Raw genomic sequence first — 25261 nt, 5'->3', positions numbered from 1 at the left:
AGGATGAATGTGACCAGAAATAATTTACTCCATAGTTATTTTGTATACAATCAATACTAAAAGAAGTGAAGCAGTAAATCTCGTGACTCACAGAAGTTTCATTAATATCAGTTTTAGGTTTCTGAAAGTTTGTAAGTTACAGCATTTAAAAATATATATTTTATTAGTCTAGTAGTAACAGCCATACTTTGATCCAACAGGTATTTTAAACAAACCTGACTTGAAACAAGCCAAACTGGTGACCTCATAAGTAAAAAGTTGCTAAGTTTTTCTTCTCGGAACACATTTGTTTACTTTCTTTAAGCTCCGCCTGCTCCTGTGTTACGGCGCCCCCTGGTGGACAGTGGCGGTACTCTCCGCGCTCCTCCTCCCCTCTCTGATCAACAACCAGCAGCCTGCCGCTGATATAATATGCTGCTAAACCACCTCACAGAAAGCAAAATGGCCGATAGTAAACTAACCGATCATACAGCGTCTGACAGTCATCGAGGGGTTGTGCATGTTGTGTTTACAGCTTGAATTGTAAAGTCGCGCAAAAGGAAGGATTTTTGCGTTTCTTCATTTCTTTTTCTACAAGCAACGTTTTCGCCCGCCGGTGATGTCATTTCTTATTCAATTTAGCCTTGGAAGCCTCGAAGAACTAGCTCGCTAGGTTAGCTACCTTGCTAGCCTGCTAGCGGTAGGATTGCAAGAATTTTTGCACAGAAGCACTTTATGTCCTGTGTGATTCCCGAGGTGAGTTTTTGACTAAGTGTTTTGCGCTTTGAACGCTTTCTTGCAAGATAGCTACATTTTTTCCTCCACTAACATTGCAATTTTTTTCATTTTCACAGCCTTAACACTTAGGTTTTTTTCAGGTTTTACTCGGATAGCTTCGCTTAGGCGTTGAATACAGAAAACGTCACACAAATTCGTCGTCTAAATTGGCCCTGGCAAACATTATTTAACAGTTCTTCCTCAGTCTTCTGCCCGTGGTGTTATTGTTCCGAGTGAAAGTTGCTAAATTATGTTAGCAAATTGAAAGTGTCCGAAAACAAGTGGCACATTGTTAGTTATGACGTTCGTGTAGAGTGCGTTCAGGATGTGGTCTCTGCCTGATTAAAAAAGACCTCTTTCGGTTCATGCACGGTTCTCGCAAGCTGCTCTAATAATGTCAACTTTAATGATTGTCTTTTTGGATCATGAAACTCTGTTGAACGCTAGCAGTTTGTGGAAATGCTCTATGAATACAGCCGTGTTATTTACACGAGGTTTAGGTTAATTGCTCCTGCGGCTTCGGGCATTTTCCATCTGTGGTTCTTCTGTGTTTCATTAAATGATTAAATAAAAGCCAATGGTTGCATTACACAGTGAATGATTAAAATCCTCAAGTTGTCCCGTTATTTTACATATACGGAGCCCGCGAGGGGACATGGCAGATTTTTTTTTCTATTGCGTTCCCACGAAATAACAATTTAATAATAATTTCACGAACTTGTGGCGACACTTCCTGTTTTGGTAACCGGATATTTCAAAATAAAAGTCTGATTTAATTCAGTTCATATACAAAACAAACTTTTGCGTGGGAACGAGAAACAGTTTTGCGAGGTAACGTTAAACGTTTTGCGTTACCAGTGGTGGGATGTAACTAAGTACAAGTACTTTCTTGCTGTACTTAAGTACATTTTTCATGTATCTGTACTTAAGTAGATTTCATCATGGGTACTTTTTACTTTTGCTCCACTACATTTTACATTAAGTATCTGTACTTTCTACTCCACTACATTTCTGTAATGCGTTGAATTACAAATTACATTCATGTCATGTTGCATTGCTTTTTCTCTTTTTTTGTTAGTTTGTTTGTTTAGTTTGAAAGTAATCAGTGGTGAGAGGGGAATTTCTCTAATTGGTCCATTGAAGCAATGCAAAGCAGGAAAGTACTATTAGACCCTCCTTCAAAAAGAAAAACAAAAGCGGAGCGATTCTGCATCACCTGGAGCATCAGCAGCAGCAGGCCCACAATGGATTCCACAATGGAGGAAATGTGCCACTCATAGCCTTATTTATTCAAGTTAACTGGTTCAAAAAATGACTTGTTGAGATTTGATAAAGGACGATGGTGGCAAATTTACAGCTTCTGTTGTCACAATCTGTGATGATGRACAGAGTCACACCAAGTGTGAACAGTGTCACAGAGGGTCAACACAAACTGCAGCATTGTTCACTAAAATCACACACCATTGATGTATTTAAAATATACACAGACACACTTCATAATATTGTAGACCATTAGGGAATACGTTAAGCAAGTACTTTTACTTTTAATACTTAAGTATTTTTAAAAGCAAGTACTTACTTACTTTTACTCAAGTAAAAATGTTGATGTGGTACTTTTACTTTTACTAGAGTACATTTTTGTCTGTTTATTTGTACTTTTACTTAAGTACAGTGTTTGAGTACTTTCTCCGCCATTGTGCGTTACCTCGCAAAAATAGTTTTGTTGTGCTTTGTTTCATGACTGGAATCCAGACTTCATGTTTTCTGATTTGCATATTGAAACTTTTATTTGAAAAGTGAGTCAGTTTGAAGATTTTAAATAGTTCATCCTTTTGCAGTATTTGGTAGATAAATTCAAATTAGTGCTGATAACATCTGGATTGTGCTGTTATGTGAAATCGCTCGACTTTTCCAGAGATGTTTAAAGTTTGTTTGGCTGCTGTTTGTGTTGTCTGCCAGCTGGAATCACAATGGTTTGCTGGTTAATGAATTATGCAATGGAAGAATAGCCTACCGAAGGCTGTTGTCAAGTTTTCTTCCTCTGGTTAACATTACACTCTTTACAACATTGACATTGATGGAGTTTCTTTAGCAATGATTTGATGCTAAAATAAAAAAAAAAACCCATCAAAGTCCAAATTCTTGTATAAAAGTCCTTTTGAGTGTAGACAAATTGAATTCATTGGGGTTTTAATGGTATAAATAATTGAGTGTGTGTGTGTGTGTGTGTGTGTGTGTGTGTGTGTGTGTGTGTGTGTGTNGTGTGTGTGTGTGTGTGTGTGTGTGTGTGTGTGTGTGTGTGTTGCTTTTTACAGATAGGAGAATCTAGAAGGGGAACAGCAGTTCATGGAAGACAAGAAAAAGAAGAAAGAAGAGAAGAAGAAAAGGGAAACCTCTCAGAAGGTAAATCATGTCCTGGTTTTTGTTGTGTTTTTTTTTTCATGAAAATGAGTCATAAGTTTTGTATGCTGTTTGAAATAAATGTGTTACTCCAACTAAAATCCCACTTTAATCATGTATATTAACATGTTAGTTCATCTAAAAAATGATGCTAAATTAAATGTCTCTAAATCAAAGAAACTCCCCTTGGTGGTACAGTTGGGAATCTAATTACTCCAGGGTGTATGCATCTACAATTAGACTCAAACTGGCCCAGGTGCTGTGCATGCTTCAGTTTGTGCACCTGGCTTTGACTTGGAACAACAGTAGGGAGGGAATGCTGGCAGAGAAGTTTAAACATTGAAGAATCTAGACTTAATAAATTCTTTACATTAATTAATCAATTATTCTGCAGACAATGGTAAATACTTCAGTTGTTTTTTATGTGACATAATAGTTCAGCTAGTACAGCAGAATAATAAAAAGCTAAAAGTGGAGATATGCTAATCGTCATAGCTGGAGTGGAGATCATATATGTTTGTATACTTTAAGAGACATTAAATAGGCTGGTTCAGCTAAAACCTTGGCTCATCTGAAAGGGATAGTTCAGATCACACCAAGAACAAATAGATCTGCTGCTGTCTTAAGACGAACTCAGCTTCAAAACCTTTCATGACATTTGCATTTCATGCAAACATTTTTTAGAAACCATTAGTTTAGCATTGCATGTTTATGTAAGAAACATCATCAAGAAGTTGCTCCAGAGGTGCTACTGCAAACTGCTACTGCTTTAGCAGTGCTTTTAAAATAATTATGGATTTCTGTAAATAAGCATTTTAAAGTGATATGAAATTTTCTAAGAGTTTACATAAAGCGCTTTAAACTGCAGGAGGTTGTTTTAATCCTGTAGCAGATAAATGTGGTCCCACTCAGACTAGCCATTAGCTCAACTGTGATGTTGATGTACACAGAATACTGTCATATCAGAGCTGCTCTTTTTTCATTGTCTGAGTTACAGTTTTAAAGCATATTTCTACTGAAAATATTATTAAATATCACACATTTGTCTCAAGCATTGCTTTTTTTGATACTGTGACTTGAAAATATTCTTCAGGAATTCATCATGGACTTGTCAAAAGTATTTTGATTTGTTGATATTATGTAGTAATTATTATTATTTTCCTTATTTATGTTTTCTGTCTTTTCTTTTAGGTGCCAGAACCGAAAATCAAAGGTAATTATGAGCTTCTGTTAATACTGTGTGTCTCCTGTGTTTTGCTATTAATAATGCTGTTTGTATTAAAAGTAGACGGTCAGTTTCTAAAGAGCACTCTTGCTTAGAGTTGTGCTCGCATTGTACACGTTTTACAGGTTTATTTGTTTGTTTTTAAGTATGTTTCATAAATACAATGTCTTTCTGTTTATTATAAGAAATGCTAACAGTGTTTCCCACCTTTTTACCTCTGTTTGTTTTTCAGTGCCAGAATCAGCCAAGCCCTCCGGCTCCCAGCCACTCGCCACCCCAGATTCAGTGTCCCCCAGCCCTGGCCCAGTCTCCCCTTCATCCCCGAGTCCCGGAGCTGGTGGGGGCTCGGCCCAAGTCCTTCCTGGTGGCGGGAACAATGCAAAGCAGTGGTCTGCTGTGGCCAACGGACAGCCCTCCTCCTCTCCCTCTGGAAGCCAAACCTCCCAGCAGCAGAGATACATGTCTAGAGAAGTCCCACCAAGGTTTCGCTGCCAGCAGGACCATAAAGTGCTACTGAAGAGGGGCCAGCCGCCGCTGTCCTCCATGCTGCTGGGGGGAGGAGGCGGAGGGGAAGCGGGTGGTGGAGGGGTTAGAGAAGGCAGTGGCTGGGTTGCTGCCTTGTCCTCCCAGGGTTCAGATAACCCCGTTACAAACACAGCTGGACATGCAGGTGGGTGAATTTGTCAGCATCCTTTATCAGTTGTAATGATAAGCTCTGTACACATGCACTGCTTTCCTGTTATCTGATTGCACCTGTTGGCATGTGACTTAGTTTTCAGAAACATTTTGTGACATAAATGAGACTGCTGGACTGAGTTATCAACACTAATCTGAACAGCCGAAATTATTACAAACAAAAGTGTAGAAACTTTGTTATTTTGACACACAGTCAAGTTGTGTAATAAAAAAAGATCACTTTACTAAACAATAGACAGCATCGTCTAGACTTCTATACTGTGGTTGTATGTAACACAATCGAATGCAACGCAATGTTTTTGTTCAGCATTTGAACATAAAAGAACTGTGTTAAACACTATACCTGAACAATTTTCTCTTTGAAGTTTTTGACAGTTTTATTTTTGTCTGCTGCCATTCATTAAAGTTTTATGGGCTTTTTTGATTGATATCAATTTTTAATTTTATGGTTTTATTTTAAGATCAGTTGTATTTTTATTTATTTTTATTTAACCCTTATTTAACAAGGCAAAACATTAAGAAGAATGTCTTATTTACAATGTCAGCCTGGCATAGTCAGCCAGTTGTAGTAGGACTTGCAAAGATCCTTAAAATGGCTTTAGACACCGCTGTGTGTAACAAGATCATCAGTGGGTATTAAAAATCCTAACGATTGACTGAATGTGTTAAGTTAATGGTTTTATTCTTGAAGGGGATATATCATGCAAAATTTGTTTTGTTTTTAGCCGTAAACACATCTGTTGTGTACTTGGGGTCTCTATGAGTGCAGAAAAGTTGAATTTAGTCTCTTCTGGTGCCCATTCAGCCCATTCAGTTTTCTGTATTTTCTGTGATGTTTTCTGAACTAGTACATCACAGTATTTGCTACGAATCTTTTAAATGAGGTCTGGGCTTACCAACCACACTTTCATTGTCTTTATTCTTCTCTGGCTCTGGGTCAGACTCTGGCTCCAACATGTAAGGCTGGATGGACAATTCTTCTGTTGTTCACGTATTTTAATTAATTTGTAAATAAAAAGTGTCTTTGCTGTTATATAGTGTTAAACCCCTCTATCAAACTAGAATAAACCTGTCTGTAAGCCACTTTACTTATACCACAACTGAATGATTTAAATATGAAAAAGGAGGATTTAAAAGCAGGGTATGTCTCCTTTTTAAAGAATCACTAGGGTAAGAATTGTAATGCGAGCCTGGTTCTTGTGTTTTCCACTGGCTGGTATTCTGTTGTGGCTATTAATTTAAGTGCTAAAATAATTTGTCCATGTTGTCAATGTTTTAATTGCACATTCAACTAACTTGAACTTTTTTTTGCCTGTAGATTCCAACCTGGGTTCATCCTCCCCTTCATCCCCCAACTCATCCTCATTATGTGTCGCTGCTCAGTCGTCTTCTACTACTTCTTCAACTTATGCAAATTCCACATGGGGGGCTGGCTCTAGCAGCCAGCCCTCTTCTCAGGGCTGCGGAAAGGTGATTGTGGACGGGACTGACCTGGATGACTGGCCTAGRATCCCAGCCGGGCCAAAGCTGAGTTCTGATGGGGCTGGAGGAGGGCTGCAGGAGCAGAACTGTCCCAGTAACAACAGTAGTGCCTCGTGGGGTGAGAGAAACATGCAGCAGAAGGGAGGAACAGGAGGAGGAGGAGAAGGGAACATGGACAATCCTTCCCCACTTCAGTCCGCTCCTCCCTCCTCTTCTTCCTCGCTTAGTGAATGTGCTCAGTCAAGTGGGGGTGCGTGGGTCTCCTCCGCCTCATCCCAGGTGGAGACGGGGACAGGCTCAGCAGCATTTCACAATTCCAAAGTCTCCCATCTTCTTCCTGGGCCTCAGGAGAGCCCTGTGGGTGYCAGTGGCAACGTCCCTGGTGCCAATTTCAACCCGAGTGCGAACCCCTCTGCATGGCCCGCCTTGGGGCAGAGTGGGGCCTCCGCTTCAGCAAACGACAGCTTTTCACTACACTCGTCCGTCACTTCCTCATTCTCTGCCAGCACCACTCTCATCACCACTCAAACACTTTCATCTGTGAATCAAACTGGTCCCTACCAGCAGCACACTGAAACAGCTGTGGGAGCCAAGGTTGGAGAGCAGCACTTAGGAAACCCAGGGTTGGATCCAGTTTCAGGCGGGGATGTGAGAGAAGCAGGACCAAATCAAGTGGGCGACGGCGAGGGGAACTCTGGGGTCATCTGTGAAGTTAAAGGGAACGGCAAACACTCTGGCTCTCCGTCTTCCTCTTCGGCTGCCTCTTCTTGGAGACCCATGCCTCCAGTGTCCTCTGAACTGAACGTAGGTGCCTCGCGGGCAGACGGGTGGGGTGCAGGTGGGACTGGAGCTCAGGGGCAGGAAGGGAACGTCTGGAGGTTTGGTCGTCAGGACGACAAGGCAGGGTGGAGCAAGGGGAATGGTGGAGGATCCGCTGCCCCGGTGGTATCTCAGGGAGCGTGGGCTGGAAGCGGTTCTGAAGCAGATTGGGGTGGCACTTCAGAAGGTGTGAGTAGGGGTAATTTAGCAATAGGAAGTGGAAGGGGAGGCGATGAGAGCAGCACTAGTGCAGACGGTGTAGGTGGCAGCAGTTTGGAGGACTCTGCTTCACCAAATTTTGCTACTATGACAAAAGCTTGGGACAATCAAAAAGGGATGGAAAGTGGGGAGGGAGCAGTTGGGGAGTGGGGTGGAGGAGGAGGAGGACCGGATGAAACCACGGAGGGAGGTGGAGCACGCTCATCCTCTAGTGGAGGTGGATCCTTAGCTGGAAGTGGCAGCGGAGGGAGTGGCGGTAAAGAGCGCTCCTCCTCTACAAACCATCGGTCCGACCCATCCTCCAACGCTGACGTGGCCTTACTTAGCATGCTCAGTCGATCGGACCTGGACCCCAGAGTTCTGTCCAACACTGGCTGGGGCCAGACCCAGATCAGGCAGAACGTGGCCTGGGACCTGGACACAGCAGGAGTAGGGAGCAGGAACGAAAGAAACCCGTCATCAGCAACCATGAACACTGGCACTAATCGCAGTTCTAGGTATTCATCCGAGACTGGTTCCATATCTAATGATTTATCTTCTGGCAGTCGCACAACAAGCTTGAACTCTGACTCTGCTACAGTCCGGGATGGTTGGGAAGGTGGTGGTTCACAGACCGCCTGTGGTCCTTTTACACCAAGTAGCACTATAAGGAAGCCAGGATCACCAGAAGACGATACACAAGGGAAGGCAGCTGGTGGGTGGGGTGATCTCCCACCTCAAAGTGAGAGCAAAGGATGGAGGAGTGAAGACCAACAATGGGGAGATCAGAGAGCAGGAAGAAAGAACTGGAGAGACTTTGAAGAAAAGGGTAGTGGGTGGAGAGATGGTCCTGAGGATAAAGGAACTGCAGGATGGAAGGGAACTACAGGAGGAGAATCAGGAGGTTGGGGAGGACAGAGTGGAGGGGGAGAACAGTGGGGGCAGAGAGACTCGACCTCCACTGGTGGTTGGGGAGATGGAAGAAATCGAGTCGGGAGCAACTCTGATGAGGGACCCGCCTGGGGAAATTTGGATGAAGGGGGATCCCAGCGAGGAAGATGGGAAGGAGGAGATGTGGGTGGAGGCAAGTCCCACCAGGACTGGGGGAGTGCCAAGCCCAACACAGCAGCAGCACCGATACCAAACAGCCAAGTGGCACCAATGAAAGCCCAAAATCAACAGCAGCAGCAATCACAAGGCCAGCATCCACCAGGAGGACCCATACAAGGAGGGTGGAACAGCCGGTCAGGCGTCGGAGGTGGGGGTCCACTATCAAAGAATCAGAACCAAAGCATGGGCTGGACCTCTGGCCCAATTCCCCAAATCTCTGGAGGCGGGGGTGACACCCTGGAGCCCAGTGGTTGGGAAGAACCTTCTCCGCAGTCCATCAGTCGCAAAATGGAAATTGACGACGGTACATCAGCCTGGGGAGACCCGACGTGTTACAGCAACAAAAATGTGAACTTGTGGGACAAAAACAGCGCCACACCGAGCCAGAACCAGGGTCCGCAGGGTCCACCATTGCCAATGCAGCAGCAACCTCCTCGAAGGCAGCACAGCACCAACTCAAACCCCAGCGGTGGTGCAGTGGGTAAGAATTAGGCGTATCAAACATCAGCATTGATTTTATAGTTTATAAAGTGTTAAACTCCTCTAAATGTCCAGGTATGTGGGGTGGAGCTGCACAAACTGTGGATAATGGTACAGCTGCTTGGGGCCATTCGTCAGATGCAGCAACAGGTTGGGGTGAACCAGATGAGCCCAGCAAAGCATCTGGCTGGAGGAACCCTTCACCCAACCCTGTAAAACCTGGTAAGTGGAAAGCTGTACAACTTACGTATCACGTTGCACAGGACAAGTCACAAACAACATGAAACACACCTGAGCATGAACATGTTTTGAAATCTTGTGGGGMMTTTTTTTCCTGCAGGCGGTAAGCCTGTAGAAAGCTGGGGAGGCAAGGGTGACAGCTCTATTGCAGCCTCGAGGCACCCCAGCTGGGAGGATGATGACGATGGTGGCGGAGGGGTCTGGAACAGCACGGGCTCCCAGGGAAGCGGCTCTTCTTTCAACTCTGGAGGCTGGGGTCAAACTCACGGAGGAAAAAGAGGCAACATCAAGGTGGGAACAGGAGCCTCTAGGAAACACAAACTACTTTCTTTCTTTATTTCTTTGACTTGGAGTAATGTTTTTAATTTTTTCCCTGAAGAGCGGACCAGGAGAGAGCTGGATGAATCCAGTGACTCGCCAGTTTTCAAACATGGGTCTTATGGTATGAGTTTTGTTTTATTCTATAATTTCTTGTTTCTATGAACATTTTTCAGCATATATTAATTTATCAATGCTTTTATATTGTTTTCTAACAGAACTTTGTAACCCATTGGAACACTTTTAATTTGTCTATTCTGAAGTGGTAGATCACCAGTTTCTGTTTGTTTCTCAGGGAGATGATCCAGGTGTTGACAAAAAAATGGAAGGAGACAAGAGAGGAATAACTGACTATAACGGAGAGATGCGGAGGGGTGGAAGAGGAGGTGGAGGGTACCGTATGCCTGGTTCCAAAGACATGGGTCCTGTTGACATGGGGCTCTATGGTGAAAAGGTAAAAAGTTTGTTTTTACTGCAACTTGTCTATATAAAGGTTGGGTGGGGAAAGTTGGCTCTGGTGAAACCTTTACAAAGATGATACGAACTTCTAGAAAGTATTATTTTAAATGTATTGTTTTGGTCTTTTAAGAAAGTACTAACATTTAGATGTACATTGTTGTAGATGGGTGGCCATGGAGCGTTTGTCGCAGGTGGAGGTGGGATGTCTCAGTCTCGAGGGATGCACCAGCCTGGCATGCATCCGATGAACCCCTCCCAGGGTTTACGTGCTCAAGTGCCTCATCAGTTCCTGTCTCCTCAGGTCAGCTTAAACATCTGGACTTACTAATAAGAGTTACTTGGTCATTGACAGTAATTATGTCTAACATTTGTTCAAAAAAGAGACAATACTTTGACTTCAAGTTTCATCATCTACAGGTGTCCTGATACCAGCATTTCTCAAACAGTAGGAGTACTTTAGTTTGGGTACTTGCCGATACAGAGTCTACCGAGTTAAAACTTAAACATTACACAATGTTTATAAAAACACTTTTTTTTTTTATTTAGGACTTGGTGCTAAATCAAATAATGATGTTTTTTCAATGAGAAATCAGGCTGAACACTCATTTCATCCAACTTTTACTTAAGTGAGGCTGGGGTATACAGATCAATCCAAGTAATAATAATTATACTAACCTTGAGTCATGCAGTTTGAGTGTTATAATTCTACATGTCTCCAGCTACAGAATAGAAGTCCAGGGGCCTCATGTATAAAAGGTGCTTACGTATAAAAAAGTTACGTGCGCCAGGTTCTACGCCCACGTTGTGATGTATCAAAAACAACATTGCTTGAAAGTGTGCGTAAATAAAATTTCACCCGCCGTGAGAATGTGCGGCAGCCACGCAAAGTTTTTCAGCCGACAGTTTTAACTCACAAAGTCACGAATCTGACCTGAATTCACAGAAGTATGACTTTATTGTGTTTTCTAGATGTAAGGAGCGTCTGAACACGGTGTCAAATTTTTTTTTAGTTTGAGTTTTTATTGTTTAAACTCGAACGATGATGAAACTGAACCCCGGGACTGAAAATCATTTAACCTCAGACAAGGAAATAGATCAGCCTAAAAATYATCAAAGAACCTCAGTCCAGTCTGTAAACTGTTTTTATATTTTTGTCACATAGTTGAAAACCTTTTGGGTCCTGGGCCGGAAAAACCAGACACATTACGTGCGTCATAAAAAAATAAATAAATATATAAAAAAGGCTGAAGAGAGGGAGTAAAATTGGATGCAAATGGTGGCTCACTGTACGGTAAGAATGATTTTTTTTTTTCTGTGTGTAGCTTTCTGGCTGATGCTGAGTTGAGTTATGGCCGGAGCGCAGCAGCTGCGCTTTGGGTAGATTCTCGCGCCAGGCGCGTGCACACCCTCGCCAGCTGTGAAGGTGTTCATATATGTCAACCCCTTTGGACGTTTTCCTGTCTAATGAGCCTCAAAAATCTATATTTTTTGCAAAAATCCGTAGGCCACCACTCGTACCCGCTCGTGGGGGTGGGGTGGGGGTCCGTCAGTGGCGATGACAGCGCCTGCTGTAACGCAGGAGGAAAGGAGAGAGGAGAAAGTGGATAACTTGATGTTTTTTCAATTAATTTATTTATTTTAGCGTCCATTCAATGCCGTGTTCAACTAAATAGACAACAACTAACCAGGCTTCAATGTCACATTTGGGAGATGTCTGTAAATTTCAGGAAAATCTCAGGCTTTGGTTATCCCGTGCGAATGCGCCAAATAAAACAGTGACACCCCACGACTTATTTAGACAGTTTTCAAACTCATTCTCCATTTAATTTATATTTTTCCTGCATCTAAAAATCATTTCTGATCCCACAGAGAGGATAATCGGAGGAGAATCTCACACTCTGGACACATTTYCATCTATTTTACATATTTAAATGGGGGCGTGTCAGGGGAGGTGTCTTACGTGCGCTAAGTTCCACGTTCATTGGGCTGTATAAAGGAAAGGTGCGCGGGAACATGCGTGTGCATGGTTTTTATACATCTGAATATTTTGGTGCGGCGCACTTTTCTAAATTTGTCCATACGTCAACTTTTAGTGTGAAAGCTGCGCAATCCTTTATGCATGAGGCCCCAGTTGCTTTGTCATGCTTGTTATAATTTTCCATGTCCTGGTTGACGGAGAATCCACAGAATGTATGATAGTAACGTTGGTTTCGGATCGTGACGATACTGAATGTACTGGATTGATAATTTGAGCATGTCATTTTATTCCATAAATACATGCTGCACAGGTGCGACCAGTCAGATTCAGATTCAGATGTTTTTTTTTTCTAGCCACTTCAGTAGAAAGCAGAACTGAATATTACACTGCTCAAAAAAATAAAGGGAACACTTAAACAACGCACGCTAAGTCCAAGTAAATCAAACTTTTGTGAAGCACATTCAACTCTGTACAGAACAAAGTGCTCAATGCAAATATTTCATTGATTAAGATCGGGAGTTAGCATGCYTTGTTTAAGTGTTCCCTTTTATTTTTTTGAGCAGTGTAGTTTCTTAGTTTCTTCATCATCAGTGACTCTTTTTTCTTCTTCAGATTCAGTTGTTAACAATGAACTAAACAAGCATGTCAGATAATTATTTAACTGACTCTGAACAATTGACATGCTAACATGTAGCATCTGTATTCAGTGTCCTGAATGTGATGTCACTTCATGCGGGTCACATCGATGTCATAAAGCACTAAAAGTCCACGCAAAAAATTTGGTATCTGTTCCAGGTATCAGGGCATTTTGAACAAGTACAAGTACTAAAAATGATTCCATCATTATTGGGACGCACGCGCTTATTGTTCAGGGTCTTACCCTAAAGAAATGTGATTTTTCAGTTAATTAAAATAATTACCTGATTTTATTTTATTTATTAAAAAACATCTTGGCAAGCCAGTTTACTCATGAAGACACTGGTTTCTAGCTTCCAGCCTAGAAAGACTTAGATTTTTAGCTTTGTTTTCATTATGATCATCCCATATGTGGCTGAATCACATATCCCACTTCATGCATCCCAAATGACTAAGACTTTATAAATTCTGTGTTTTTATTTCCCTCCCATCATTTGCGTCATAAAATGACAACACCCCCATATATGACCAACCTCATGTGACCTACAGGTGCCGGGCCCCATGCTGAAGCAGGTGCCCTCTCCTGGTGGCAGCGTGGGAGGAGTAGGAGGTGTCGGTGGCGTTGGAAGTGTCGGAGGAGTCGGTGGAGGAATGTTCCCGCCACAGATTTCCCCGCAGCAGCTTGCAATGCTCAGCAACATTAACCCCCACATGCAGCAGTTCCAGCTGGTACGTGCTAAAATATGACGATGCTCACTGATCAACTGATTCATCACACTGAAACGAATAATCCTTCAGTGACTGTTTTTGTGTGTGTTTGAACACGTCTTCATACTATCTTTGTAGAGAACTRACTGTGAGTTCATAAAATGTTTAATGTTTAAGGATAAAGCTTTGCAAGTATGTTCTTAACATTTGTGCTCATCAACCCATAGGCTTGTCAGCTTCTGCTACAACAGCAGCAACAGCAACAGCAGCAGCAGCTTCTGCAGAACCAGAGGAAGTTCCCTCAACCTCAGCCTCTCCGGCAGCAGACAGACCCACAGCAGGTGAGCATTTTATTGTATTACACCTTTAGTATCGTGTGATTTGAGTTGGACCTGAAAGGATCCCATTAAGTTAAATATCAAAAAGAAAATCTTTTATTCAATGCTTTGTTTAATCTGATTGACTGTGTACTTCTTGATGGTCACCATGTTTCACATGGGCAGTTATTATTGGCGTGAAACGTGTATGTTATGTACAGTGGAGGAACAGAAAAAAGAACAATGGTTTGGTATTAAGCAGAAGGCGCATTCAGGCTTTACAATAAAACCAACAAGCAAATTCAGCATCCTGGATCATCATGTACTGTATTTTCTAGAGAAAAGGTTGCTTTGGAGTTTAAGTCGCGCCTGACTAATCACATCACAGCAGACATTTAATCTGGAATAACAAACAAAACATAGCTCCTGCCCAGGATGCCGAATAACCTTAATTATCATAGACTGAAGATATGAGAGTAACTTTATGTGAATCGTTTGCAATGATTGTAATTTTTTTTCCCCACATGAGTTCAACTAAATAAGTGCAGCAAGATACCAAAAAACAAGTTGCCAACAACAAGCTAACATTATTAGCTTACCGTCCTCCGTGTCATCCTGCCCTCTCTTCTTAAGCGTCATAATTCTGGATGGTTTCATACCAAATTTGGTACTTTCCTTCGAGTTTGGTGTAGACCATTATTGTTGCAATTTAAATGAAATAAGATTTGCGCGTTTGAACCATTTTGATCCCCGCTGGTGTCTACAGCAAGGCGACTCTCTGCGCAATGTAAACACAACCAGCCGGGCCCAATGCCAGAATGGGAAATTAGGATGATTTATTCCCCAGAACTTGATATTCAATTGTGTGAAAATATTGAAATTTATTGTGGTAGTACATTATCAAATATTCTGTCAAAGTTTACTCCACTGTATAATAAGACCCCCCAAATTCATAGATGATTTTTGGTGTTAATTTTTTTGTATTATGCATACATATATGCTGTATATGTAAAACTAAATGTGTAATTTAATTATTAAAATGTCCTCGTTGGTGCTTGTAGTTTGGGAAAACAAAAATAATAAAAATTTAGGAACATAAAATAAATATTGGCAATACTGATGTGAGATCTCCTGTGGCCAGATGCTTTAAAAACAGGTGACGATTCTTGTTTCTTGAGTTTGCATGGTGTAGTTTGTTAATTTAGAAAGGGATGTGATAAAAGTGAGATTTGTTATTATTATTAGACATTACTTTTAAATGATCTACTTCAGTCACACTGTCAGTCACACTACAGACTGAAATAAACATGAGGTTAACACTAAGTATTCTGTGATATTTTTTAAACTGTTTCTATAGTATATCTTTCAAAGGTGGAAAGGATCTTTAACATGTTAACTTGACGAGTCATTTGTTCATTTAGTGTGATTTTTTTTTTCTCTCTCTCTCTCTCTCTCAGCTGGCAAGGATCATGGCTATTCTACAGCAGAGGCAGCATCAGCAGGTTGGAGTTGGGGGCGCAGCATCAGGAGCAGGGAGCTCCAAACTATCTCCATCTCACCTGGGAGGAGGCCTGTCCAAACAATCCATGGTAGACCCCCTTCAACATACAGGAGTTGGGGGTCCTTTAACAGACATTCATGCCAAAACACAAGGGATGTATGCTGGTGAGTCCAGCTGTGTGAAATGAATGTTTAAATGTGATCTTGGACTCACCAACTTGTCCAAAAGATATACGAAGCTGAGATGTTTTTTTTTCTTGCCAGGGCTGACACCTGGTGGTAATCTGTCTTCACTGGAGCTCAGCCCCATGATGGGAGGCATGAAGGACATGGGTGGACAACAATCTCGCTTCAAATGGATGATGGAGGGACATTCTCCCGCACCCTCACCCCCAGACTCAACCCTTCATAAGAATGGTAATCTGACAGATGGTTTGCACTATGGTTTTCTTTTAATGTGTTGAATCCACACCTTGAGGGTGGACTGTTGTGATATTAATCATTCACGGTGTATCTAAATGAAACCCAGTAAATTGTTAAAGTTCATTAACTGTCTATTTAATCATATTTCACTCCTGTTTTTCTTCTGGTCTCCAAGGCCCTCTACCCAGTGGGATAAAGGTTAGAGGAGGGTCTCCCTACTCCCAGTATGAAATGCTGGGCAGTGAAGGTTTAGGGATTCCACCTCAGGGCTCTGCAGACAACTGGCTCCGGACACCTGGTAGTAAAATGGGGAAAAAACCTGCAACATCAAGCTGGCCTCCAGGTGACTATATCTGTCTCTGTCACTTATGAACCATGAAAAACTATAATCAGAGGAGAGAGGGGCTTCAGAAAACACAACGTTATTACTGTATTACTAAAAATCAAACTGGTTTAATGTAGACTTAGACATATTTCATTAATCCTGGAGGAAAATGACTGCAGCAGTGCTTCAGCATTGATACAAAAGTAATTACATAAATTTAGAAAATGCAAACCACTCAAWTTATACTGTATTTATAATATATTTATGATGCAATATTCAATGAAAATACAAAACTAAAATACCCCCTCCCCCTTAAAAATAACTACTTAAAAATAAAATAATTCACTTTTAAAGTAAAAACAAAAATACTGTTCAAAATACAACAGGTCTTTTTCATTTATAAATCTACATTTATACAGATACAGATTTAACATTCAACCATTGTGTCAAGATTATTTCATACAGGATTTACTAGAACAGTACCCAACCAGTTTTAGGACTTTAGAGCAAAATTTTCATCACTTGTTTTTTTTTTTATCTAAAGCCTGAAGAGAGAGCAACAACAGAATGTGTCTGGAAACCAGGATGACTTACTTCTTTGACTGTTGGGGTGTTTACGGTTTGAGTGACTCAGTGATGTTTGGTTTGACAAACAACCACAGCTGATAGTTTTGTGGGAAAACAAACTCCATCACTGTTTGTGGTCAGAAGATTAACTGAATGTGGTCAGAGTGAACACAAAGTGGCAGCATATTACAGTGCATATTACAGAGGAGCAGCACATCAGAAGGTTACTTTACAAAAAGCTGTTGTATTTTGTACAGGCTTCGCCCTTTAAAAATGGCTGCGACAAAACCCCTGAAAATCTGAGGTACCAGAATGTAACCACTGCTCTTGAGTTAGGATTAGAAAGATGCAGTATTCACCTTTCAGTATTTAGAAACAAAATGGAACACAATGACACCTGTAATATTTTGTTTTAAGCCTCTGTTTCCTGTTACCACCAGTTGACAAGATTATCTAACGGATCATAAAAAATACAACGTGTTTGGGGGAGGGTTTTTTTTTTTGCTACTTCTATATTCTGGGAAATTCCTTTTTTGGCTTCTGTCTGAAAACTAGAATACAGACATTGTTTTACTCAAACATTTTACTGCTGGCTTTTAAAAGTGAATTAACAGAATTAAGTGTTGGTTTACATAAATCTTCACTGTGTTGGGCACATGATGTGGAGCATTGTAATTAATGTTAAACATTTTAAAATGTGTATGTTTATTAAGACATTTAAAGAAGATAACTGGGAGTATTTCTAGGCTTTAACGTCTCAGTCTGAGTTATATTTAAGTCATTTATATAGTTTTAATAAATAAATACTTGGTTTTGTTCTAACAGAATTTCAGCCTGGTGTGCCCTGGAAAGGAATACAGAGCAGTGGAGATCCGGAATCTGATCCCTACATGACCCCTGGTAGTGTTCTCGGCTCCCCGGGATCCCCAAACCTTAATGACCCCGACCACCCGCTACTGCGAGACCATATAGGTATTTTAGCATATGTGCTAAAATTTGTTTAACTGAATAAGGTGGGAGTCTCAGGAAGAGATCTCCAAAAATCAACAACAAGCTTTATAATGATTTCTAAAGGTAAAAGTACATTTGTCATAACTGTTACAATAAATGGGAATTGTTGGCTTAAAGAGATAAAAGGAGAATAGTACTTTTTTATATATTGTAACATTGGTTAAATATAGTAGCAAGTTTGTGAATTTCAGCCATCGATGACCAAAATTGCAAGAGTGGATCACTTTTCTTTTTGAGGGTTGGAAAAGGGAACCATAATTTGTTGCAGACAGTGAAGAATGCATTAGAAACTAACATTAGAAATGATGCTTTGACAAACAAAATGACAGAAACCACATCAAATATTACTTTTAGAGCTGGTAAGTTTATGGTGCTGTTGCCAATAATAACTTTATTCATATGTCAAGATTAACACAGTTATACACTGCTGTTAGCAGCGTAAAGCTTTAACACACCAGGAAAGCTTTTTCTCAATGTTTTTAGGTTMGTTTTGAAACACAGAAAGGTGACGTCATAGTAGGAAGACGCTATATTGATACGAAATGTTTGAATGCATCTAAATGCTGCCTCTCTGCCGACTTCACTGCAACATTTAGAAGCTGACGACCTGCAGCTGCGATGATAAAAATGTCATCAAACTGTTGCTCCTCTAAAATAAAAACTCGCCGGACTGAATGTCGGATTAAGCTGATGTAATGTTGTGTTTTGTAGGGCAAAACCCCTCCCTCAACACCTCGCTGCCTTCATCTGGTGCCTGGCCCTACAGTGCCTCAGACAGCTCCCTCAGCAATGCACACAGCACAGGTTCTTGAACTTTTCCTCCTTTTCCCCTTCTTGCCTCTTGGCTTTTGAGTTCTTTGTGCTTTTACTATGATTGTATTTTCACGGTTTATTATGCAGTACTTAATCTGCAAAGATGTCATCAGTGGTAACTGTAGTGCGTCTCCTCTGATTTGTTTTTGGAACTTGTTTTTACCCCTCCCTCTCTTTTCTCTTGCCCACTCGTCACATCTCTCTCTCTCTCTCTCTCTCTCTCTCAGGAAAGTACTCTGAGTACAAGCCCAGCTGGCCTCCGGAGCCCATCGGACAAAACAAAATGTGGAAGACCAATCGCAATAGCTCACAGCTGCCACGCCCCCCTCCTGGCCTAACCAGTCAAAAGCAGGCCTCCCCCTCCCCATGGGGTTCTGCAGGTCCAAGATTGGCCCGGAGCTGGGGAGGGGGTGGGATGAATCAAGAGTCAAGATTTGGGTCAGGTACTTTTTGCAGGGAGTTTGTTTCATAACCGTTTTGTCAGCTGTGGACATAAATTTTATGGTGTTCTGAGGAGGAATTTTTAAATCATAAGATGACTCCTGTCAGACTGTTTATATAAAATTACATTTATGTATACATTGAGAAGTGTTTATTGTTAATTTCCTCCTTGTCATAGTTTCCATTTGTCTTTTTGTTTCCTGTAACAGGCTCAGCTTGGAGTGATGGTGTTAACTCCAGAGGCAGCTGCTGGTTGCTGCTGAGCAACCTAACCCCTCAGGTAAGAAAAGTAGAAGCTGTTATTAGATGTGGAAATGATAAAACGAGATTAGATGGGCAACTAACCACGTTTTAACTTGTTTATGAACTGGTACAATAAGAAATATAAAAATAAGCAATGCTATGCTAGAAAATTGGAATCATATTTGAATTCCAAAAATTCTCTATATTATAGAGAATTTTCACAACTAGGTCTTTAATAGATGTTATAGAGTCTATAACATCTATTAAAGCCCTAGTTGTGATCGGTGAAGTAAACTACCTTCATGTGGAGCTGAAAAATCTAAAATAAAATTAATTTGTTTGTCAACAGGGAAATTTGCAATGTTTTTCCAGAAAAGAGAACAAAAATCAGTAAAATACAATAAACAGCATCTAAAATAAATCCACACTAATCATAAAAATTAACTGTAAAAAGTTGAGTGAACTATAGAAATAAATATGCATGTACAAAATTAGTTTTCTGTAATATCTTTTAATGTACATCAGTAATAAATACTACAGCACAGTTCTGGACCAGTGACTCAGACAAAAAAAAAAGTAAATGATGGTTGTTGCCCTGCAAATAGATTTGAGTTTTAAATTAGGGGTGTCCCGATACCAGTTTTTTTCAAGACCAAGTACGAGTACTTCAGTTTAGGTACTCACCGATACCGATACCAAGTAGCGGGGTTAGGGTGGATTATCTGTTCAACTCGTTGAATATTAAACAGAATGAAAATGAAATGCAATTATCATGCAAAAATTGATGGGTAAATATGTTTGACAATAAAAAGTTAGTGCAAACTCTGCCAAGTAGATAAGTTGGTATATATATCACACCATAACTTTTGAAACCATTTATTTTATTTCAAACAGGCTCTTTTTTATAAGGCCACACTCCCTCTGAATGTATTAACAAAACAAATACTGCAAAACAAATGCTGTTGCATACATTAAAAAACAAAAGTTATTTTTATACATTTTCCTCAGCATGCAACTACCAAATTTAAATTAAAATGTAAAACGTAAATTTTATACTCTGCTTCAGTCTTAAACTTAAAAAAATGACTAATAGTAATAAAGTGCAGTAAATTTCAGTTCAAACTTAAATGGAACAACTAAAACAAAGTCTCAGAAGAACCACAGTGAAAAATAAAATGCTTTTACAACAAACTCCCTTCCATATTCTGCTTATGTCTTAGTTTGTTCTACAAGAAAGAAAAAACAGCATTGAAGTTACTGCAACAACTGCTGCATAGTGCTGTTTATGAAGGCTACTGCTAGCAGCAGCAAACCCTTTGAATTCTTTGTCATGTCTTGTCCTCAAATGTTGAATCAAATTGCTGGTGTTAAAACATCCAACTTTCCCTCCTCCCCTCGACAGTTTAGCAGAGCACAGCAGACAGTCTGCTTGTTTGGTGTCCTCGTGCCGACCTTAAAATATCTCCAAACTGCCGACGTTACTTCTTCTTCTTCTCATCGTTCTTCTTCTGTTATTCGGGGGTGCGGTCGGAAATAACTTGTCAGTGCGTTAGCGCCCCCGCCTTTGTGCAGCGCAGCACAGGAGGAACAAAAAAGGAGACAAAAGCGGTATCGGTTAAGAGTATCGGCCGGCTTTTACGAGTACGAGTACTTGATGCTGGTATCGGGACACCTCTATGTTAAACCATTAGGAGACATTAAATATTCATGGTTTTTGATGTTTTACTGTTCTGTTCTAATTTAGACATTCTAAAGTCTGGCACAAATGAAGTGAATTTTGTAATGCCATATTAAAAAGGATACAGTATGTTATAAATGAACTGAGCTGTTTCTGTACTATTGTTGAAGTATTATCTGAAGTATGAAGGTTCAATAAAAAAGGATTTATTTTTAATTTTTTATGAAAATGAAGCCGGGCAGGATTTAAGCTGTAAAGCTTTAAACTGCTGTGCTCGCTCATCTGGATTCTGCTTCACTCTGCTTTATGGAAATCACTCAGATTTACATAATTGGATTGTAAAGTTGGATGAGCCATTTAATCATTTTAGAGTTTGCACAATGTTTATTTTCCTGTTACAGTTAAATAAGTGTTGATCAGAATCGATGACGCCACTGAGTCTCATCTGCATTATTAGAGCAGAGCTTTTCACATCACTATTATATGATTGTTTATGTTAGACTTCTTTCTGATTCAGTATTTGTTGAAGAATAATGTAAATGTTTTACATTTTACACTGAATTTTATATACTAAACTTAGTTTTTCTTTGAACAGATTGATGGCTCCACATTGAGGACTATCTGCATGCAGCATGGTCCCCTGCTGACCTTCCACCTGGGCCTCACCCAGGGCAGTGCTCTGATTCGTTACAACAGCCGACAGGAAGCAGCCAAGGCCCAGAGTGCTCTGCACATGTAGGTTCACTCGTCACCTCACCAGTACGCAGACGTTAACGATGAATGTTCCTGTAATAAATTAAAATAATGTGATTTAATTTCCTCTTAGGTGTGTCCTGGGCAATACCACAATTCTGGCTGAGTTTGTAAGTGAAGAAGAAGTCGCACGCTATTTTGCACATTCCCAGGCCGGAGCAGCTGAAGGCGTCGGCACAGGAGGAGCGCCGGGCAGCGGGGTGGCGCCCGGTTCGTCCGGAGCGGGCATCGCCGTGAGCAGCGGTGACCGCAGCTCCCCGGGGAGTGAGCGAGCAGCAGTGGGCGCGTCTTCTGGGGGGAACGGAAGCGGTGGCGCTGGAGGGGAAAGCGGAGCAGGGGTCCTAGCTGGTGTCAGGTCCTCTGGCTCCACTTGGCAGGGTCTTGACGGTACAGGCACCTCTTCGGAAACCTCCTCGGCCCAAGGACCCGGGCTCGCGATATTTTCCCAGTGGAGCACCAACGGGGCCGGGGAGGGAGGAGGTGTTGGAGGAGTTGAGTCTGCGAGGTCTGGGCTGTGGGGCGGTATGAGCACAGGATACTCGAGCAGCAGCCTGTGGGGGGCACCACAAATGGAGGAAAGACACCAAATAGACAACTCAGCTGGATTGTTGCCTGGCGACCTGCTGGGGGGAGGAGCCGATTCCATCTGATTAGCTCCCTCCATTTGTGCAAGTGGGTTTGGACACACTGATATGGCATACACTGGGATACATATGTACTTACTATGGCACACATAAACACATTTACATGGTATGCATAATAATGTACTGAATACATACACGTGCATACTAGTATGCATATTATTGTGCACAGGTATACAGCAGAAATGTGAGACATGCTTACACACATTCTCATGGCCAGACTTAAGCTATTATTAAAAAAATCAAATGCAGGGACTGTTAGATGTGTATTCAGCCTTTTTTTCCACAGATGAAGATTTCAACTGCTTAGACTTGAAACCTGAAAAAGAATGAACAGTCAGTAAGTCTGAAAGACTTGACTGGATTGCAACGTGCTTAGTAAAGTAGGAGACTTTTTAAACCGATTTACATAAACATGCACACACCAAATACAGAGAAGCCTTCAGACAGATAGGCACTGTCAACAGCATTACCTTCATTACATGAGAATTTAAAGTACTACAGAGGTTAAACAGTGCAGTTTTGTATTCACATCCCGTTAAAGACAGAGATTGAACCCAAACACATGCAAACAGCTCTGATTGACAGCAGAACTGTATCTTACTGTGTATGTTTTTTTTTTCAGTTTGTTTGTACGTATGGTTTTAATTTTTTTGAGCAGTGAAAAGAAAAAAGTTTTGAAACGTCATTGATTTTGTTTTCAAAATGCTGACCTCCTACTGTTGTATCTTGCGCACTCTTTTTTTTTTCCTCTGTTATTCGTTCTTGAACATGTTTGTTACTGTTGCAGTGATACATGTTAAAAATTGCTGGCAGTTTCAGGCTATGATGCATTTCTCCATGTGTCGATACCGTTCTCCACGTGTGGTATCCTACACACCGAGTATGAGTGAGACTGAGACCAAGTTAAGTGGATTAAACCACCACAGTTGTRGTGCGTGTGTGTGAGATTGTGTGGATAATGTGTGTGCATGTTAATGCCTGTCATAATGTGGGCAAGGCTGCTTACTATACAGAAGGTCTATACAAAAATGTTATGAGTGCATTCAATATACTGCTGACTGTGTGTTAAGAAATATTGGCACTAATGCTTTTTTTCTTTCTGATTTGAAGTTTTTTTTTTTAAGTAGACGTCTTTTATATTGTCTGACCTGCAATAATTAAAAAAGAACATTTTAGTGACACAAAGAGCTGAAGGCATATGCGTCAAGAAAATGGACATGCCAAATCTTATTCAATTGTGTGGAGTGGGGGAGGGCGGGGTGGGACGGGTTGTTTACAAATACAGAGTAAGCGTTACCGTATGTTTTTAATGTTTCGTTGTTGTGTATTTGTTTTAAATTAAGACAGGCTTTAACACTCCTGTTCAGTGTTTTCATTTTGAGATTTTACAAAGGAAAACTTTATTTAAACAATGAGAACAAGATTAATAAATAAAGATGAAAGTATTGGCTTCTAAATGTTGTCTGTTGTTTTTTTTTTTTTTTGTTTTTTTTGTGTGCATGTGTTTGAATTGTATTTTAAAGCAGGGGTTTTCAAACTTTTTGGGTTTGGGGGTCCTGGGACCCTGGTTTGAGAACCTCTGATGTTTAGAGACTTGACAGGGCAGTAATGCTGAAGTGAACTCAGCTTTGTGTTGTATGGTACACTGATCAATACAAAGGGAAAAAAAAAGACTGTACATATTGTATTATTCTATTGAGACAAGTCTACTACTGTCATGTCATTTTTACAATGTTTACTGTTGTGTATAGAGCAGGAGTCTCCAACCAGCAGCTCGTGAGCCCATTTAAATTAGCTCTTCAGTGCTTGTGAAAAATTAGAAGCTAAATTTAATTTGTCACCGGTCGAACAAACCTTCATTTATTTCCAATCAATCTATAGATGTCCCTTCCCCTTGGTTGTCAGAGATTTTAGGGCTCAGTATGGTTGATCGGCAGATGACGTGCTGTTACGTGGTTGTTTGGCGGTTGTTTTCTCACACCTTTCATAGCTTCTTGAGACACACTGCAGAGCTCCTGGGAAACCACTCCTGCTGAGGTATATGTCACTGCACGGGGTTTCTTCCCACTGGAGTCTACATGTTTTTTTGTGCAAAGCAAACATATTCCAATGGTTTAAGTTTAAAATTAAACGTTGCAAAAAGTAGTTCTTGGACAGTTTTATTTTGTGAAAGTAGCMCTTCAGCAAAAACATGTTGGAGACCCCTGGAATAGAGTCACTAAGTGATAACACCATGTTTTGTCCGATGCTGTTAGTTCACGTCACTAAAGGGTCACCGTTCAGAAAGCTCTACTTCTGTTTGGCAGAATTTTTTTTTTTACTAAAAGTCATTGGGCCTCATGCAAGAACATGTTCGTATTTTTATCCTAAATTTCTCTTACTTTTGTTCGTACAAAGGGTTCGTGCGAACATGTCACGTCAGATTCAACAAACACTTCTATCTTCAGGAAACGTGCATAAATGAGCTGCGTAAATTCCACCTGTTCGTATCCAGCTGCTCGTGCACGCGAGAGGAGATTAGCATAATTACCACCCCAAAAACACCATATAAGGCTATGTTTCCTGCCTCAGATATCAGGAAGTGTTCATTCATGAAAATGGCAGCAAAAACTTAAAAGAAAAACTTTACGAGTTCAGAGYTTGAAGTCCGTCTGTCAGAGATCCAGAAAAGAAAATCTGTCATTTTTAGCAGCTCAGCTGTGGGATAAAAAGAGCTGCTAAAAGTATAAACAACTGTGTTGAATCATTTTCATTTATTCAGAAGCCGCAGGACTTGATCATATATCCCCTCTGGCCTGGGAACGTCTCGGAGTCCCCCAGGACGAGCTGGAAAGTGTCTCTGGGGAGAGCGGGGTCTTTCTCCTGCTGCCCCCTCCACCGCACCTAATAGCAGATAAGCCGGCCGGACGGACAATTTATATTGTTAGTCTAAATTATTACATTTAAAATTATAACTCTAATTCAAGCAGAATAGCCTATTGTCAACATAATTATGGAGTGTGATTTATTTTCAACTCAAAATATCTTCAAACTAACGAAAT

The 25261-nt window shown here is 40.9% G+C and overlaps 1 protein-coding gene across 1 annotated transcript; it reads left to right on the top strand.

The window, feature by feature from the left end:
- Window positions 1-425: 425 nt before the first annotated feature.
- LOC106533450 (trinucleotide repeat-containing gene 6B protein) lies at window positions 426-23293 on the top strand. The gene is made up of 21 exons (XM_014029743.1): window positions 426-735; window positions 3072-3159; window positions 4348-4369; window positions 4614-5051; window positions 6396-9167; window positions 9242-9388; window positions 9507-9697; window positions 9786-9848; window positions 10020-10178; window positions 10347-10484; window positions 13347-13526; window positions 13733-13846; window positions 15280-15487; window positions 15587-15739; window positions 15921-16088; window positions 17463-17609; window positions 18360-18452; window positions 18689-18904; window positions 19112-19182; window positions 21419-21558; window positions 21650-23293. The coding sequence occupies exons 2-21, from the start codon at window positions 3103-3105 to the stop codon at window positions 22224-22226; spliced, it is 6054 nt and encodes a 2017-aa protein (XP_013885197.1). The 5' UTR covers window positions 426-735; window positions 3072-3102; the 3' UTR covers window positions 22227-23293.
- Window positions 23294-25261: the final 1968 nt, after the last annotated feature.

This window comes from Austrofundulus limnaeus, unplaced genomic scaffold, assembly GCF_001266775.1.
Source record: "Austrofundulus limnaeus strain Quisiro unplaced genomic scaffold, Austrofundulus_limnaeus-1.0 Scaffold948, whole genome shotgun sequence".
Taxonomy (NCBI): domain Eukaryota; kingdom Metazoa; phylum Chordata; class Actinopteri; order Cyprinodontiformes; family Rivulidae; genus Austrofundulus; species Austrofundulus limnaeus.
This window is presented reverse-complemented; position numbering and strand designations above follow the sequence as displayed.